Source organism: Ambystoma mexicanum, chromosome 7q (assembly GCF_040938575.1).
Source record: "Ambystoma mexicanum isolate Mex_15411 chromosome 7q, UKY_AmexF1_1, whole genome shotgun sequence".
In the NCBI taxonomy this organism is placed as follows: Eukaryota; Metazoa; Chordata; class Amphibia; order Caudata; family Ambystomatidae; genus Ambystoma; species Ambystoma mexicanum.
In genome coordinates, this window is record NC_090941.1 from 844,395,283 (window position 1) to 844,414,156 (window position 18,874).

General features: G+C 46.5%; 1 protein-coding gene across 2 annotated transcripts in view; it reads left to right on the forward strand.

Moving 5' to 3' along the window:
* Nucleotides 1–18,874, forward strand: part of MRE11 (MRE11 homolog, double strand break repair nuclease) — a 1,502,633-nt gene that overhangs the window by 282,603 nt on the left and 1,201,156 nt on the right. For both annotated transcript variants that reach the window (XM_069639266.1, XM_069639267.1), the window contains exon 7: nt 13,727–13,841. In XM_069639266.1, coding sequence (XP_069495367.1) covers nt 13,727–13,841 — 115 coding nt within the window. The remainder of the gene's footprint in view (nt 1–13,726; nt 13,842–18,874) is intronic.

An 18,874-nucleotide genomic window follows, 5' to 3' on the forward strand; every position in this document is an offset into this window, starting at 1 on the left:
CTAAAAAGCCAGAGTGCTTGCAATTGTTTTGTAGGGTAACACCAATCCAATACACGCTAGTCACCAACAGTGCACAGGAACATGAATGCTTTGCTATTAAAAATGTCATGCCACATTGAAAACACATTCCTTACTGTCTATCTGTGATTCAGGATTGGTGCACCTCCAACAATTTCTACCTTAGTGCCATTAAGATGGCGATCCTTCTCATTGGGACCCCTGCCCCTGCGTTCTCTCTCTCACTCTGGCCGCCCACCTTGGGCCCTCTTCCCTCGCCATCCTGCAAGGCAAAAAACCTTTTGTCATCATCGACTCCACTCTCTCTTTCTTTCCTCGCATCTCGGACGTCACCAAGAAGTCTCACTACCTACCAGCTGCTCCTCCTTAAAGGGACTCTTCCCTTTCTCACTTTCCCCCAGAAGCTCACTGTCTCCAGAGCCCTGTTTCTCTCTAGGCTGGACTACTGCAACAACCTCTTTCTCAAGCTGCCTTCCTCTACTCTCCGCCCTCTGCAACTAATCCAGAACGGGACAGCAAGATTTATCCTTGGCCACAAGCCCAGGGATCATATCTCTACAGCCCTGAAATCTCTCCACTGGCTCCCGGTGGTTGCAAGAATCAAGTTCAAGACCCTTTGCATTGTCCACAAGGCTTTCTGGGGTTGGGCCCACACTACATCCAACGCTCTCTTCCAAAATAGCCCTTCCTCCGGCTACCTCCAACTCTCTAGGGGCTAGATGCTTCTTTAGGCAGAGAGTGGGGGTAGATATCTCTCCTCTGCAAATGCCTCCCTCTGGAATGGCCTCCCTGCCCCTCTCAAACATTAGCGGACCACCTGATGTTCCGGAAGAAGCTCAAAACTTTCCTCTTCTCCTCTGCTTTCGCTCTCTCCCTCCCCTGCTGACCTACCTGTCTGCTGTACTGACTAGTTGCTTGGCAAGTCTCACTGAGTCCAGGCTCTTTATTTATCAGTCACCCTTGCACTGCCTCCAGCCTACCACGCACTTAGGGACTGTGACTGTAACCCTACAGTCCCTTGTTATCCTTGCACTACCCGGAGCCGCACTGTCCTGGCTGCACTTACTAGGAGCCTTGCAGCCCTGCTTTCCCCTCCTTCTTCCTTGCACTTCCCCCTTCCCTTTCCCCTTGCATTTCTCATTCTCACACTTGCACAATTTGAATGACACAAGACCTAGTAAGATCATTTGTCTTTTCCACCCTCTATCTTCACTCCATTGCTTGTCGCGCCAAGAAACACTTGTGTACAGGCGTGTTATAATAGACTTATATCATTTTATCATAGATGCTCCAAAAAATATACAATGCTGCAAATATACAATGCTGCAGTAAGAAATGGCTAGACTGGCAGCACCCAAATGCCAATCTAGCTAGGTAATTAGACTTAGCAGGACTGCGCAGTAAAAAGAAAAGTGATACCAAACTGAGGAATAACTAGACTGGCTGCACCAAAATGCCTCTAGCCACTAATACCACATATATTCTGCCTGCTTAGTCTGAACATGGACAACCATTATGATCTATCGCACAATCCCACCACCCACAGATCCCCTCTCCCTCTTATGCCCTAACCCAAACTCCAAAATCAGCTGCTTGGCCCAGAATTACCTTCATGTCCCTCTTCCTTGTCCCAGAACTTACGTTTGAGGCTCCTTGCCTCATAGGTAAGTACTGGGATGAGGAAGCGTGGCATTAGGAGTAATGAAGATACAGGTATCTAAGTCAGGGATTACCTCCATGTACCTCTACCTCATCCCAGTGCTTGTGTATGAGGCATACTGTCTCATACACAAGTACTGCCTCATACACAAGTACAGGGACACGGAAGAATAGGGCTAGGAGTAATGACGATTACCAATAAGTAATTAAGGCATTAAACACAAGTAGTGGCTTAACAAAATTCAGTTGACTGGGCTGCAGCACTCACCCCCAGAAATGTTGGGCTATGTTGACTCAACCTGGCTGACTTTCAGAGAAGTTGCCGGACAGAACAGGAGACAGAATGTTAAACAGCACCTGGGTTTCGCTGTTAACAAGGGCCCATCAGTTAACGTAAAGCATTTCACTGTTGGTACCTGCATTCAAATGCCAAATTTCTTAGGCAATTGTGATGTGGGCTTAGTACTTTCATGCCAGGGAAGTGTAGAAAGGGAACAGGGGACCGTTCATTCTCACAACAGTTCATAAGAGGGTGCTTTCACACTTAAAGTATAGAGTTAACTGCTTGCAACATTGAAGCTGCACTAGAATAGTCTCATTAAAATGCGTAAAGAAGTTAGATGCCCCCACACAAATAAGTTTGCCTCCCCCACCACCCGTGAAGTTAGCGCCTCTCCCAACATTTGAAGGATCAGCCCACCGAAATGTAGGTTTTGTTGCGCCCCTGAACACGAGCACAAAGACCATTCACCATATACATGCATGCACACCCAGCCATCCTTATATTTAAGTGTGCACTCTTTCACCATACAGGCACACCCAGGCAGCCATTCGTACATTTAAGTGTGCACCCTTTCACCCTGCAGGCACACCCAGATAGCCACCCATACATTTAAGTGTTCACCCTTTCACTGTACACGCACACCCAGTTACCCATACATTTGTGTGACCCTTTCCCAATACACTCACACACGCACACGTCATGGGGTTGAGGGGAAAAGAAATTGAGCCTCAGTATAAGTCTGTTGGTCCGGTAACAACAGTACCGGTAAACTTGCCGGTACCGTTGTTAACAGACCGGCAAACTACGAGTTTTGCTCGCGGGTGCCTTCCCACCCTCTAGGTCTGACTTGGCGGGCGTACCGGCACCCACGAGCCGAGCATGTTGGATGCACCGGCAGCCTTCTGAATGCTGCCGGTGCATCCAAGCTCCCCATTCCCATTGGAATATGGGGATCAAATGGGAATGGGGAGCATTTTTCCTGGCGCCTCTGAATGGGCAATTACTAGGTCCGGTGGAGCCGTAATGACCCGGTAATTGCCCATTCGCGGGTGCTGGGAAAAAGCGCAAGTTGGGCAGCAGCATGCCGGTTTTACCGGCAAGGCTACTGCCAAACTTGTAATGAGGCGGATTGTTTCTTTTGAAATCACTCTGACTTTATAAAGAAATGATTTCTGTTAAGGGCCGAACCATAACTGAAATCATTTCTTTATGAAGGCAGAGTGACTTCAAAAATAAGCTATTTCTTTTTGTAGTCATAGGGCTCCCCCACCACATGACATGGAGGCCTCCAGCCTGGGGTCTTCCATGTCATAGGGTAGAGGGAGCCCTCAGACTTCAAAAAGAAGGTTTCTTTTTGTAGTTACTCCGTCTTCCTAACAACATTATTTCTGTTACAGAAATAAGTTCTTTATGCAGGCAAAGTGATTTCAAAAAGAAATTAAAAAAAAAGATTTTGAAAAAATATTTTTTTTTTCATTTTTTTCTCCAAGTGGGGCCCCCTTCCAGGACATGTGCTAGCGGGGGCCCCCGCACCGCGGGGGCTGCGGGGGCCCCTGTTACGCCAGTGGCAGAAGGGGAGATCCGAATTAAAGAACTAGAGAGTGAATACACAGAGAAACAGGAACCACAAGCGCTGGCCCACCTTTACAAGGAACTCGATATATTTAGAACGAACGCAGACCGTGAAATTTGTTTCTTAGCACGTGGACACCTTGTCCGACAATGTGCCGAAGGCCATAAGCCGGGAGCTCTTCTGGCACGGCTGATAGCAGCGGAGAGACGCCCACCCTTCATGGAAAGTATATCAGATCCACAAGGGGAAATAGTCCACTCTGACGTGGACATAGCGAAAGTATTCCGCGCCTTCTATAAGAACCTGTATAGTTCCAAGTACCCGAGAGTCTCCGAAGCCCTGCACGATTACCTCGAAGAATTGGGACTATACTGGGTGGAAGGGCAACTGCGGGCATCCCTTAACAAACCACTCAACCTTGCCGAAATACTGGAGGCGATCAAGGAGCTTCCAGGTTCCAAATCACCTGGCCCGACGGCCTCACAGCAGAATCGTATAAGGCACTGGCCCCCACCCTGGCACCACTCCTTCTCCTTGTGTACAAGGAGGCTCTGGAAAATGGTACATTGCCCCCCACGCTGCACGAAGCCAATGTAATACTAGTGCATAAGCCTGGGAAGCGCCCCGAGGACTGTGCCTCCTACAGGTCGATCTCATTAATAAATGTAGATTATAAAATATTTGCCAAAATCCTAGCCAGACGACTACTCCGACTGATGCCTGGGTTAGTACTAGCTGATCAAGCGGGCTTCATACCTGGACGAAACACATAGTTCGGCATTCGTCGTTTCTTCGGAATTATCGAAGCCCTAAAACCTTCGGCATGTGCAGTTGCAGTAATTTCAGACATCGATTCAGTCGAGTGGCCGTACCTTTTTGCATTACTGCAGAAATTGGAACTCGGGGCCTATTCCATAAAACTGCTCTCCCTGCTATACACACATCCAGCTGCCAGAAACACAATAGGGAAAGCACGGTCTATGCAATTTGTAATGGAAAGAGGCACCAGACGTATTATTTGCCCTCGCGATGGAACCCCTTGTTGCGGGGCTGAGAGAAAGGCAAATCGAGAGAGGACTCAGCCTGGGACCACACAAGCTCATTATATCACTGTATGCCGATGAGGTGGCTCTCTTCATTCGTGATCCAGTAACCAATCTAAATCCAGTGATGCAGGAGGTTATCAGGTTTGGGGTTTTCTCAGGTCTCAAAATCAACCACAACAAGTCAGTGGTGTTCCCTCTCACAGAGGGAACCAGGACATTTCTGAGACGAGTTTGACCTCCGATGGGAGAACTCTGGCGTCAGGTACCTAAGGGTGTCACTTTCCAGTAACTACGAGGAACTGTACCGGGACAACTACGGAAATGTCATGGAAACGCTTCGAGGGAAAATAACACTGTGGCAACACCTCCCACTTACACTCCTAGGGCGCATTTCCATCGTTAAAATGATCATATCCCAGTTGGATAACTCAGTGGCAACGTGCTCACCTTGGAAGTAAGACTACACGAAGCAACACAGGTTCGATCCCCAGGTCTGCACTTCGAAACCTCTGGGTATTTAAGCGTGTTATAAATATCCAACTAAGACAACAACAACAAAAATTGAGCCACGGGGGAGGGTGCGCAAAAAGAATTCTGTAGCAGCGCCTTGATGCCCCTGGGCTGTGTGTGCGCTTTAAAAAATGCTAATAAATAAATATTGCCCCAACTCCTCTGTTTGTTAACGTTCCCCTGCTTCTATCTGGAGAATTCTTTAGGCACTAGAGGGGTCTGATCTTGGAATTATTATGGGCCGGGAAGCCAGCTAGAGCAGCCCACACAATGCTGATACAACCAACAGCAAATGGTGGCCTAGCCCTGCCAGACCTAGAACGTTATTACTGGGCAGTGCAGGCACAATTCCTAGTACACTGGTACGCCACCCACATGTCCAAGTTGAGCAAGCTCTGATGTCGCCCAACCTGTTACGAGCGGTGATCGTAGGGGAGCTCAGAGTTCCACCACATACAATAAACATAGTCCTGATCACGTACGCAATTTGGAAAAAGATGGCAGCGAAACGTGGCATTACCAGTCGATATTCGCCCCTCCTACCGGCAAAACAAATCCCAGGAATACCTCCAACAAGTGAGCAAGTATATTTACAATGGGCAGACAAATTACAAATAGAAACTCTGGGAGACTTGTTTGTGGACAGGGTGTTCTTCACGACCCAGCAGGCAAGGGAACGAGGGGGCGAATCAGCTCTCGATATATTTATGTACTTTCGGCTACATCACACCCTTAGGACCCTCTTGCCCTCATTTCCAGCTCAACCACCAGCATGCTAGCTATTACACAGGGTAATTCAGACACAAGGAGACGGCTGGCTAATCTCACAGATTTATAAAGATCTGTTGGTACACGAAACAGGCGAAATGGTGACCCAGAGGAAAAGGTGGGAAACGTCCCTAGGCATCCCCATTGCGAACGAAGACTGGCACTATATATTGAAACAAACACAGAAGGTCTCCCTTAACTCTAGGTATAAGCTCATACATTTCAACTCCCTCCATCCGGTATAACACACCCCAGCCAAGCTACACAAGCAACGCCAATCCATTTCAGAAGCATGCACTAGATGCTATTTCGCTCCATCTAACTTCGTCTACCTAGCATGGGAATGCCTGAGAGTCAGACAATTCTGGTCAGAAGTGATATCCAAGACCTCACTGATTATTGATTGATTGATTGATCACTATATATGTTTATTGTTGTTCACTGTGTGAGTTGTTCCATGGTGCAGCGCCTTGGTGTAAAGCGCTCTATAAATAAACCAATCAATCAATCAATCGATGTTAGTTGGTCGGACCATGACATGGTGTCGGTTGATATTGGTTGGAATGGCCTTTGTCCCAGGGGATCGAAGTGGAGGTGTAATGAGTCTCTGTGGAAGGACCCATGCTTCAGGGAAGAGATGGAGGAGGGTACCGCAGAATTATTTTTAACTTAATGACACTGGGGAGGTGCGTAAGGACCTAGTGTGGGATGCGACGAAGGCTACATGGAGAGGGGGATACCCGTCAGAGAGGGTGGGCCCACAGAAAGAGGGAACATACCCTCATAGAGAGAGGACTTGGGGACAAAATAAGGGTCTTGGGGAGACTGGCGCAGTCGGCCACAAATGGTAGGGAGGATCTCATTCAAGAGGCGAGGGGCTCAAAGGAGGAATTGAGACTCCTCGAGAAAGGAAACATAATCCGCGGCCTACAATTGTTGAAACAAAAGTTTTATGAGAAAGGGGATAAGGCAGACGCTCTTTTGGCAGCTAGCCTACAGGGTCAGAGGGCGGAAAGGTGGGTTGCACAGTTGTGGGAGGTGAGAGGACTCCTGAGGGGATCCAGGAGGCATTTGCAGCATTCTATGCAGGCCTGTACAGGAGTGAAGGGACAGCGGGCACTGAAGAAATTATGAAATACCTGCCAGATTCCCACCTTCCCCTGCTCACGAAAACGGAATCAGAAAGCCTGGAAGCTCCAATCATTGTGGATGAAATTAGGATGGCCATTGGGTGGTTGAAGTTATCTATGGCACTGGGGGACAACAGCTTTACAGCAGGATTTTATAAGTCCTTCCTCCTGGTACTGCCCCCCCTTCCTGACAACATTATTTAATGACATCTTGACCACAGGGAAAGCACCAGACTCTTTATGCAGGCTCTAATCACAGTGATACCGAAGGAGGGCAGGGACCGCAGGGCGTGCGACTCCTACCGTCCAATCTCTCTCTTGAATATAGATGGCAAAATCTATGCCAGAATTCTAGCCGCAAGGTGGAAGGACACTTGCCGAGGCTGATCCATTCGTACCAGGTGGGGTTTCTGAGAGGGCGTCAAGGGGCTGATAACATGATGAAGACGCTACACCTGATTAACGAGGTGCAGGGCCGGGAGGGCAACCCCACACTTCCCTCTGTAGATGCCAAGAAGGCCTTTGACAGGGTGGAGTGGGACCTCTTGGAGGCTATACTAGTCAAGTTTATTGTAAGTAAGGGTCTCATAGGGGCATAATGGCACTCTACTCATCCCCCAGGGCATGTGTGGCTGTGAATGGGGGATACTTGCGTTGGTTTAATTTTGAAAGTTGGACAAGACGGGGGTGTCCACTCTCCCTCACTCTTTTTGTACTATCATTGTAACCATTGGCCTGTAGGTTGAGGGGGGACTCTAGAATTGAAGGGTTTGGGGTAGGTGAGTAGTTGCACAATATAGGGCTTTACGCGGATGACATGCCCCTCCATCTGGTAAACCCATTGACATCGGTCCCGGCAGCATTGAAGTTGATGGAGGATTACGGGCAGTTGGCAGGCTTTAATATTAATAAGGGCAATTCAGTACTGTTCCCCCTAGATAGAAGCAAGGACAATGATCTGGGACGATTCCTCCCATTGGGCATGGAGGTCAGCGTGGGTTCCCTGAGGTATCTTGGTATCAATGTTACAAGAGAGCTTGGGGTCTGTATGAGGCCCACCCCCCCCCCTAATGACAGCCATAGAGAAAGATGAGGGAAAATGGAAGGAGCTGACCATCTGGTGGATGGGTTGGCTGAATGCACTTAAGATGGTATTTCCCCCAAAGATCCTGTACCTGTTCCAGATGCTGCCTGTTCAGATTCCCGACCTATATTTCAGAGTGGCTACGGTGACACTTTTACGGTTCCTGTGGCAAGGGAAGAAACCGAGAGTCTCTAGCGAAGTCCTGAGCCTTCCTAAGGGAAGCAGGGGTGTTGGGCTCCCAGCTATCATATATACTACAAGGCCATCCAGCTAAGACTATTGATACCACATTTTAGAGGACAGAGGGACCTACAATGGGTGGCACTTGACAATCATCTACGGCCTGCAATGATGGGAGAGTGGCTATGGGTGCCCAGGACTAAGTTAATCCGTGGGATACGTGAGCACCCAATCCTGGGCACTATTTGGAGTATCTGGCGACAAGCCTAAAGGCATCTTTAGGTACCGGGAGTTCGGGATGAAATCCCGGATCCTTCCAGGTTCCAGGCATTGTACGAGGCAGGACTTGAAAGATTCGGCCAAATGTGGAAAGGTGGGAGATTTATTACGATATTGGAACTGGAGGATTCCCTTGGGATAGGTTGACTCTCCACATTCTCCTATTTGCAGTTTAAGGGGGTCCTGACTAAGGAAGCATTGAAGTGTAAGATGCAGAGGGAGCTCACACCCTTCGAGAAACTGCTGGACACATTAATGGAGTCTAGGGGAGTAATCGGGGCGTTGCACAGGGCTTTAGTGTATACTGAGAGGGGGACGGTGGATGGGCCGAGGACGAAATGGGAAAGAGACATGGTGTTGGACCTGCACATCTGTCGTGGGGCCTTCAAAACCTCTGTTTCCTGTCAATACAAGTTGCATGCCATCAAGCTATTACACAGATGGCAATATGAACCGGTTAAGCACTCCAGAATGTATCCGGATGTGAGCCTGTTATGCTGGCATGAATGCGGGTTGAGAGACGATAATTTGCACATGTGGTGGGGATGCTCCGAGGTGCAGTCTTATTGGGACGAAGTTTTGAGCTGGATCAGGGAACTGGCAGGGGTTACTAGAGTAAAAGCCCCTATGTGTGTCCTTTTCGGGTTGGAAGAACAAGAGGAAGAATATGTTAGGCTCCCGAGAATGGCACACAGCCTTCTCCTGGCGGGAAGGGTGTGCTTGGCAACACGTTGGAAGGGAGTCCGGCTACCAGGGGAAGGAGTGGATTAACGTAGCCCGGAATATATATGTGATGGAACATAAGACATTGGCACTCCATGGGGGCAATGCGTCCATTGAAGCAGAATGTCTGACTTCTGTTCTGCATATATCCAATAGGGGTCCAGACACACTGAAGAGGATAGGGATTGGTGGGGGGAGGATGACACCCTGAGTGATGAAAAAGGGGAGAAATGATGCCTGAACCGGAATTGACCTATGATTGATTAAATAAAGAAAACTGGGAGCAGTAAAGTCTTGGATTCAAAGTGGAGAGTTGGTCGGATCAGGGAGGGGACCAAGGGCGGGGGGCTGGGGTCCGGGGGGAGTTCGCACTCAGTACATTATGAAGGTAACATTTTATCAATCCCCCAGAATGTGTTCTGAGTACTTCAAGAGATACCCAATGTGGCTGTGTATCCCTGTTTTTGGTAGCTTATGAACATTTCAATAAAGCTGAATTAAAAAGAAATTCTGACTGACACATATAAATGCCTGGCAGGACAAGTGCTCTCCTGTTTATCAAAGAGATTGAAGAAGGCCCTAATTACACATTTGCTTCATTCCAATGATCTTGACATAATATATCACCCAAGACATAAACTGAAGATCTCTGGACGCACAAGCTTTGATGTTCGTGGCCCTTATCTCTGGAATTCTATTCCATTGCATTCAAGAAATAACCCTTGTCTCTCATGATTTAAAAAAGCCATCAAGACTTTCCTGTTTAATTCCGATGATTAGATCACACTTTTCCTTTCCGGTAATCTCAGGATTCCCTGATGCTGTTTCCTCCTCTTCTCTCTGGTTCTGCTTTAGTCTCCCTACTATGGGCAAGGGTATTGTGCTTAGAACATAGTTGCATGGCATAGACTGTTAGGGAGAATTCTCTGTTAAGGCTAATTTCCCAAACCTAGGGAGTCCCCCAGCAGCTTTGCTGGATTTTTGGGGTTTATTTTTTTCTCCTGCTAAGAGTGAGACTCTTTTCCTCCCACTCTTAGACATGATTTGAGGTGTTCCTTTGACTTTGTATGTGTTCTATGGGCTATGGGGTCCTTTACCCCATAGGGTTTCATGTGTTTTTGATATGTGGGTTACACAGCACCTTCCGTGCCGTAACCCAGGGGTGTCGTAGCGACCCCCAAACATAGACTCCATACCCTGGTACTGACTACTGTCTCCCAGGGAATGTAAAGTCACCATTGGCTTTACTAGTCTTAAATTGTGAACAGAACCAGTACAAACCATCATATTGTGGACGTACTGGTCGGGGCAATTCCCCGGGGTCTGTTGTTCGAGGGGGCACTATCCAGTCCCCCCCGACCGAGTTTTGGCTGGTGGCAGTGGATACTACTTTCTATATTCGACCGCGAATATATCCCTACAGGATTTTCCCATTGTTCGAGGCTACCACTTTTTAAAATAGCCTCAAACATACCGCCGGTTTATTAAATTAATATAAATTCACTGGTTGGTATTTTTTGCCGAAACTTGGTTCCAAAATGGCGTTTGTGTTCGCTTCTGTGACTCCAACCCAAGTCGAGCCCTTTGTTCCACTTTTTGGCGGGCTTCTCCACAGAAGCCTCCAAAAGTGGTGCCACTCTGTCTGGGTACTACAGGGGATGTGAGAGGGGGTTTAGGCACCCTGGACTGAGTTGCCTCGGCAACTCAAGTCGCACTCTTGTGTGATTGGCCCAAGTGCTTAGCATGTTTGAGTGGCAGCTAGGCTGAATGAATGGGGGTTTTCTGCATAAAAGCAGGGCTTTGGGGACTGGAACTTCAGAAGTCACCACAGGACCTAAAGAATCCGAGGCGGGAGAAGCCAAGCCGACCTGCAACGACGACACCACTGGTGGAGCCCTGCTGAACCGTCTCACCACTTTTCCCGACGACAGAGGAGATCTCCAGCCCGGAGAGTCTTTTTCCTTTGACTGGTGGGGATAACCAGTTTGCCCTTATTTTCGCCTTCCTGGACCATCTCGTGGCCGCCTTGCCCATGCCAAGCACCCCGGCAACCGGAATACTACGGTTTACCAGTACCACAAAGAAAAGGGTGGTACCTTGTAACCGGGAAACTCTGCGGCTGGTTTCTTTCCTGGCAGTGCAACGACCTTCAACTTTCCTCCACGTCGAGACCTCCTCTAAATCCTCGACTTTCTAACCTGGGTTAGCCTAGGGTCGGTTAACTAACTTTTCCTGACTTGATTTCAATCTTTTGTGAACTATTTACAAAGACTCTTTGGGCATAACCCCACTGTGTGATCCTGGACACATTTCACTTGCTCTCTCGAAGAGTGGGCCTGGCATTTGAACTTCCTTGCTCTCTAGTAGACTTTGCCTAACCTGTTTCACTGTGGTTCTGTGAAAAGTATTGAGATTTGTGTGCTTTCATAACTCTGCTTTTTCCCCTCCCTTTTTAAATAACTTATTAGAGTGCCATTTTATGTTAAGCGCTTACCTCTGTCTGAAAATAAGTGGTGTTTCTCACTAAGACTTGTCTAATAAGTAATTAGGGTTGTATATATATATAATAGTGACTGTGTGTTGAATTTACTTACCTCTTTTTGTGCTAGTGTAATTTACAAGTGTGTCTTTAAATAAATAATGATATACTTTTACACCAAAGCTCTGGTCAGTGTTTGCTTGTGCTACTGTATCTCTGTACCTATTGTGTATACTCTATATACTGCCTAACTCATCTTGAGAGAAGTCTGACTGCTCAGCCACAGCTACCAGGTAAATCTGGGTGTTACAGACTGCTACCAATTGGGTTTACTGCCAACCACCTGTAGTCTTAAATCTTTTGCAGTGGTCCCTAAGGGAACTGTACAAGTCTCTGCCTAACATAGACTTGGCGACATTGAAATCATCAATGATGCTGCATACACTTCTCATACAGAAACTCACACAACCACTTCTCTGCATAGCAATATGCATGTACTTCACCACATTGCAACAACAGACTTGAAACACATAACCCTGCACAACAGAACATGGGAATTGCCTGGTGACCACTCCGGTGGTGACGGTGCGCTGTACAAATACCTTTAACATTAACATGTCATCTGTGCCGTGTGTGGTCAATGGAAATGCATTGCATAGGGGAGTTATGGTTGCTTTAGTAACTGTACGTGGCGAATTTCAGTAGTCTGTACCCATAATAGCCCTTCTCCGAGGGAGTTTTGTGAAATTGTGTAAATCTTTTTAATTACTATGGTTTACAGTCCAATTTAAATACAGCTATGACTTTCTGTAAAGTTCTTTCAGTGAATGAAAACATGTTTCTGATGTTTGTTAATCTGCTTAGAATCACAACCAGTCTATAGAACTGCCAACGTTCTTTCAAAATCCTTCCAACTTGGGAGAAAAAACTCTGCACACACTAAATGTGCGCAGAGTGGTCATGTTCTACATGGAAAGAACCAGACCACTGAGGAAGACTAATCAGTTCTTCGTCGCGGTGGCAGCAGGAAGAGAAGGAGATGCAGTTTCAAAGTCCACTATTTCTAGATGGATTGTTCAATGCATCACTCTCTGCTATACTCTTGCTAAGAGAGAACTGCCCTTTACGCCAAGAGCACACTCTACTCGAGGCACGGGGGCGTCCATAGCATTCATTGCAAATGTTCCCCTTGAGTCCATCTGCAAAGCGGCTACCTGGAGTTCTGTGCACACCTTTACAAAACACTACTGTCTAGATGCACACTCGAGATCTGACTCCCAGGTGGGACAGGCAGTATTAAGACATCTTTTCTCTACTGTTCCTTCTCATAACCCACCGCCAACTCTGGGTACTGCTCGCTAGTCTATGCACAGCATGTGATTCTAAGCAGATTAACAAACATCAGAAGACAATGCATTACTTACCGTAAAAGCATTTCTGATGGTTGTATCTGCTTAGATTCACATGCGCCCACCCTTCCTCCCCGCTCGGATGGAAGGAACATAGACTTCCTTTTCTATCTCTCTTTTCTGTAATCACTCACGTCTAGAAGGCTCCCTCAGGGCAGAAAAATACAAACAGAGGGACCTCCACGCGTGAGGGATTGTGGGTACAACGCACGTCACTATAGGGATAGTATTTCAGACACGCCTTGTCGACGTCCCTTTTCGACTACGAAAAACAAAATGCAATACTCCGCAGTGACCACTGGATGTCAGACCTATGAAATATCACTCATTTCAAGCACGGCAAAAACACCTCCCTGATAGTCATAATCCCATCATCACTTTACCCCCTAAAAATGTTGGAAACGTACACCTTTTGCTCTGACAACTTGAAATCCACATGTTTGGTCTTTTTAACAGAAAAAAGTTTTGTTGTGTTTTTGTTAATGCATTTTTACTATTTGGAAGAATTTTTTGTCTTGTGTTGAAGTGAAATATTTTGTTACCCAATGCTTTGTTTATTTTGTGTATTTTTTTTGTTTGTTTCAGGGTCAATTCCAGATGAACGACTTTATCGAATGTTTGTCAATAAGCAAGTAACAATGCTTCGGCCCAAAGAAGAGGAGGATAGCTGGTTCAATATGTTTGTGATTCACCAGAATAGGTAAAATATTGGATCTAATAAGTTATAAACTTAAAATAACTTATTCTAATGCAGTGAGGGGATGGTGCTCAAGCATGGAGGTGCTGCCATATTTGTTGTCATGATTACTCAGTGTTTTTTTATTTAGTTTACAGTGGCTGCAATTTTCAGTTTTGTCTGATGTGACACAGAAGCTTCACCTGCTCGGCAGCCTTCAATGTTGATTCAGTGAAGGGGTACTCTTAGTTGGTCTTCTGTTACCATATTCATTGGCAGGCCTGGATGCACAGTCTATGCTGCCAGATGGTGTGTATAGCTAGGCTACTTTGTAAAATGTGATGGTGCATCCACCACCTCAAGATAGAAGATGTCTGGCGTTTGTATGGCCGTCTTCACATGCTCCCCTTGAATGGGTCCCTCCATTGGTGACTTGACTGATGCTTCCTTCATGGCTGCAGTCGGGTAAGGACTGGGCTCGTCTGAGCACCTAGCAGTGCATGCTTTTCAGGGCCTGCAGACGTAGATCCTGTCGGAGTGGTGGCTCTGTGTTAGCTTCGCTAATTCGAGAAGATGCTGCTGTGACTTCTATGGCGGGCTTAACAGATTGTGGCAGTGCCTTGCCCCTGTTGTGCAGACTGGCTGCTGCACACTGCAGTGTGAATGGTGGTGGGTGGGTGTGCGCATACATACATGCCTGTGTTTGTTCATACGTTTGCATGTGTGTGGCTGTGAATACTGCTTTCCTGGATGTTGTCACATATGCCTCAAGAACACACCAACTCTGATTGTTCAAGGGTTTTTAATAAAAAACTTGAATAGGGTCCAGTTTTGTGACATTCATCTTTCTGTTACAAATCCTTTGGCTTCTGTGTCCTCAAAGCAGCCAGTTCCATCCTGGAAACTCCCCAAGCTGATGGCGGACCGCCAGGGGTACTATCACTACGTCCTCGGCAACATATGAAGTCCCCTGCATCCTTTCACCGACAACACGGAAATAAAACCTGTGTCGGCTTAACCATCAGTGCGTTTCAAACTGTTCTTGTTGTTGCAAGTGGCTATTTCTGTTGTGCTTTCCCATGCTTCCATTGAACTATTGATCTCCTGGTTCCTTGACCCTACATTCTCCTCGGGCCGATTCTTTGTGTTGGTTCCCACGGCTTTCGATCTTGGACGGTCCTTGGAGTGCCTCTTGATTTTCTTTCCTTTCCTGATGACCGGCGACCTGGTATCCTGACTTCGGCCTGCCTCCTGGACTGCTTTTGGATTCTCCTCAGGATTTTGGTAACTTTACCTTTGTTTGGAACATTGTTTTGCTACCTTCTAGTGGAACTGCTACAGGACTCCCTGGATCTCTTTCCTCCTTGCTCTCTTCTGTTCCCTTTAGATTTCCGTCCTCATTTCGTTCTGGTCAGCTCCACCGTTGTGTATTTTCTTCTTTTTCCTTGTTTTATTATTTATAGTAAAATGTACACATATATAATACAAATGATGTATAAAATACAGTTCATTAAATCATCAATCAATAAATACATTAATTTGAGCAAGAAATGTACAGTATTTCATTCTTAAAATGTCATATATTCATGTTAACTTCAACTTAATCACTAAAAATCTTTTGCTGTCTTATTTCTTTAATGTGATACAGTTGTACAAAGAAAACCTTTCACATGATAGAAAAATACATATTTCACAACAAATTAATTCCACATATACTTAAAAAACATTTCATAATCAAAATACCTATGCATAAAAGAAAACTAAGATGAAAATATAAAATACATTCTCTGCCAACCATTAATCTATTAAATTCATTGGGTTCCATTTCTTCCCAATCAATTAGATAATTCGAGGCAACATCATAAGCGTAGGATGCATAAGATAACGGCATACACAATTATTGTTTTTACAGTTTAACATTGTAGTGTGATGTATTCATATCAGTTTAGCTAGCTGTACTACAGCGCTTTACCACTGCAGTCCATATCCTAAACAGGTACATGAACAGACTTAAGTTGTAGGTATTAACACACTGGTACCAAAATGTATTGTCTTTAATCGTCTCCAGGTGGTGGACAAATCTGCCTAGGTGCACGACATAGGTTTCTCTCGTTGTGGGGCATTCTGTGAGAATATGCTTTGCCGTCTTGGGCACCTCTCTATTGAGGCACATGCGGCAGAACTTTCGTCTTTACTCAGATAACGTGCTACCCCAACAACAGACAGTACAGTCAAATGATTGATCCTCAGCAATAAAATAAATCTTCTAAGACCGGATGAGGGGCATAGATTCAAATATCTTTGCATTCTTTTGAACATATATAATACATTTGTAACAAATATCTAACTTTTCTGCCGACCCAGGTGGACAAAGTTTTCATGCCAATCCCATAAGCCCATACAACTCCTCTTCATATCAATACAATCATTCCCCCATTTAGGGGTCCAACCAATGTCCATGAAAAGTGTATTCACACTCTTGTACTTATAATACTACTCTTTTTCTCTGCGAACATCCTCCCCCATACTAGCGAGCAGCAAATTCGTGGGGGGAATTGAGCATCTTAACATAAAGTTCAGCTCTTTTCTTTAGTACCAATGACCTCAGGGAAAGGATACCCACTTCCAACCTAATAGTTGCCATAGGCACACAAGTAGGAAGCCCTAATAGCCTCCTCCAAAATCTTCCCTCCGCTAGTTGCAACCATTTCAGATCAATCTTTACCAGTGATTCCAATCCATAGATCACTGTCGGAATAAGGCACTGTAAATAAAGCTGGTGGGCACCCCACAACGAGTATCCACTACTTATTTGTGTAAATTGGCAAATTAATGCTTTTAACTGAGCCGCTTTCCTTATGTGCATCTGGATACAGTGGAAGTCTCCGCAAACATCATACTCAACACCAAGATATTTGTATTGAGGGGTGTAGGTGATCCAACGATCGAACAAAAAGACGAGGTCTAGGAAACCTTTTGTCTGAAAAAACCATCAGAAGAGTTTTGTCCCAATTAATAGCCAGTCCATTGATCTCAGCATATGACCAGAAGGCTTCATCTGATCTATGAATAACACAGAAGCTGTAGTCCAGAATTACTAAGTCATCGGCATACGCCAGGACTATGCAATGTGCAGAACCAACTCTAGGAGGTTCTGTCTTAAGAGTTAATGTAGTTTAGAATAGAGCGGCAATTCATTTACATACTAATTTACCAACAGTAGCGGGGGCGCTTGAGAGCCGTGCCAAGTTGGCAGCTCTTATCTGAGCTCCTGACTCACCCTCCGAATATTCTGTAATAATCCTGCCCATCAGTGCTTAATTATCGTGACCGAGACTTTGCACTGCAGCGCTCCAGGGAGCTAGGTGTCCTCCGCTACGGAGGTGACCAAGTCCGGCTCTTCCTGGACTTTTTCAACAAGGTGCAAGCAGAAAGGAAGAGCTTCATACTGGTGAAAAAAAGGCTCCAACCAAAGGCATACAAATACACAATGCTGTTTCTGGCATGCCTTTTAGTGGAGCACAAGGGCAACGCCATGTTCTTCCAATCACCAGAAGAGGCAAGCAAATTCTTGGACAATATGGACAGCAGCACTGATCGGCAAGAAATGGGAAGGGCCAGGGCGGACCTTCACCCGAGACCTAGGCTAGGGCACCAGTGGAAATCGATGCCCACATTGGAGGGGGCTATTGATGTGGGAAGGGGTAACCTACTGCTGGGGCTAAATACAGTAAAGGTGGGTGGGGGGTGGCTAAGCTTTGAGCGGCTCCCATGCAACGGCTCAGCGAGTATATATTGGGGAGGGGGCGGGGTCTTAACTGGCAGATTGGTGTTGTCAGTGGGGGTGGTGGGGGTAGGGACTAGGGCGAGTTGGGTACACTGTTTGGTTGTGGTTCGATTGTTGGTAGGGAATCGTTTGTTTTTCTCAGCACACAATACTATTGCCTCTAGCTATTCAGTGGGAGAGGTTGAATGGCAGTGCTCCTCAGTGCACCCAAGTACCATGAAGAATGGCTGATGAAGGGGTCACCTGCATGTCTTGGAACGTAAGGGGGCTGAATTACTCCTCGAAAGCTAGGAGGGTTTTACTCTACATCCAGCGGCATCATGTGGATTTGCCAAGGCTTGGGGATGCCTTAGGTATTTCTCATCATATTCAAGGTACACTTTGGTACAGGTCAGAGGCGCGGTGGGGTTTCAATGTACAGAGGTCGGGTGGGATGACGGGGGGAGAGCCTTGATCCTCACTGGAATGATATAGGGGCAGGGGTTCACCTTTGAACTATTACTGCCCCAATATGGATACCATAAGGACATTGGAATTCATTGAAGGCCTGATTAGGAAGCACCCTGAAAACATAGTATGTTGGGCAGGGGACTTTAATACAGTCACAAATAATCTGTTGGAAATGTCACGGGGGCTCAGCAGAGGCATTACCAGAGCTACTGGTAAGCTTCTGGCGATATGTGCCAACAAGGGCTTGGTAGACATTTGGAGGGCCAGGCAGGGTATAGAAAGCCGGTTCACATTTCAGTCCTCAGTACACAGTTCTGCCTCCCATCTGGATTATTTCCTTGCCTCTACTAAAGGGTCTGGGTGGTTTTTGGATTGCAAGATCCTTGCGCACACTTTATCCGAGCATGCCCCAGTGGTTGCTATTCTGGCCATGCCAGGCAAGGGTCTTGGGGGCAGGAGTAGGCTCTTTAAGAATGACAGCCTCCGTGGCGCTGTTTTTCATTAAGAGGTGAGGGAATGGATAATCCGTTTTTTCCAAGAAAATGGGGGCTCAGTAACCTCCTATTCTACGCTCTGCAAGGCATTTAAGTGTGTGATAAGGGGCCTGTGTATTGACAAGGAGGTGGGAATATTGAAAACTATTAGAGCTGACCTGGCCTTTGTGAGGCATGTTCACGTGAACTGGAATCGGCTCCAGGGTTCTTGACTGACGAAGAAAAGCCAGCCGATATCAGGAAGAACTAAGTGTATTTAGGGGACATGGGGTTATGGATCATACCGGGGCAGTCAGGCAGATGGATAAGGGGATTACGGGGGCATT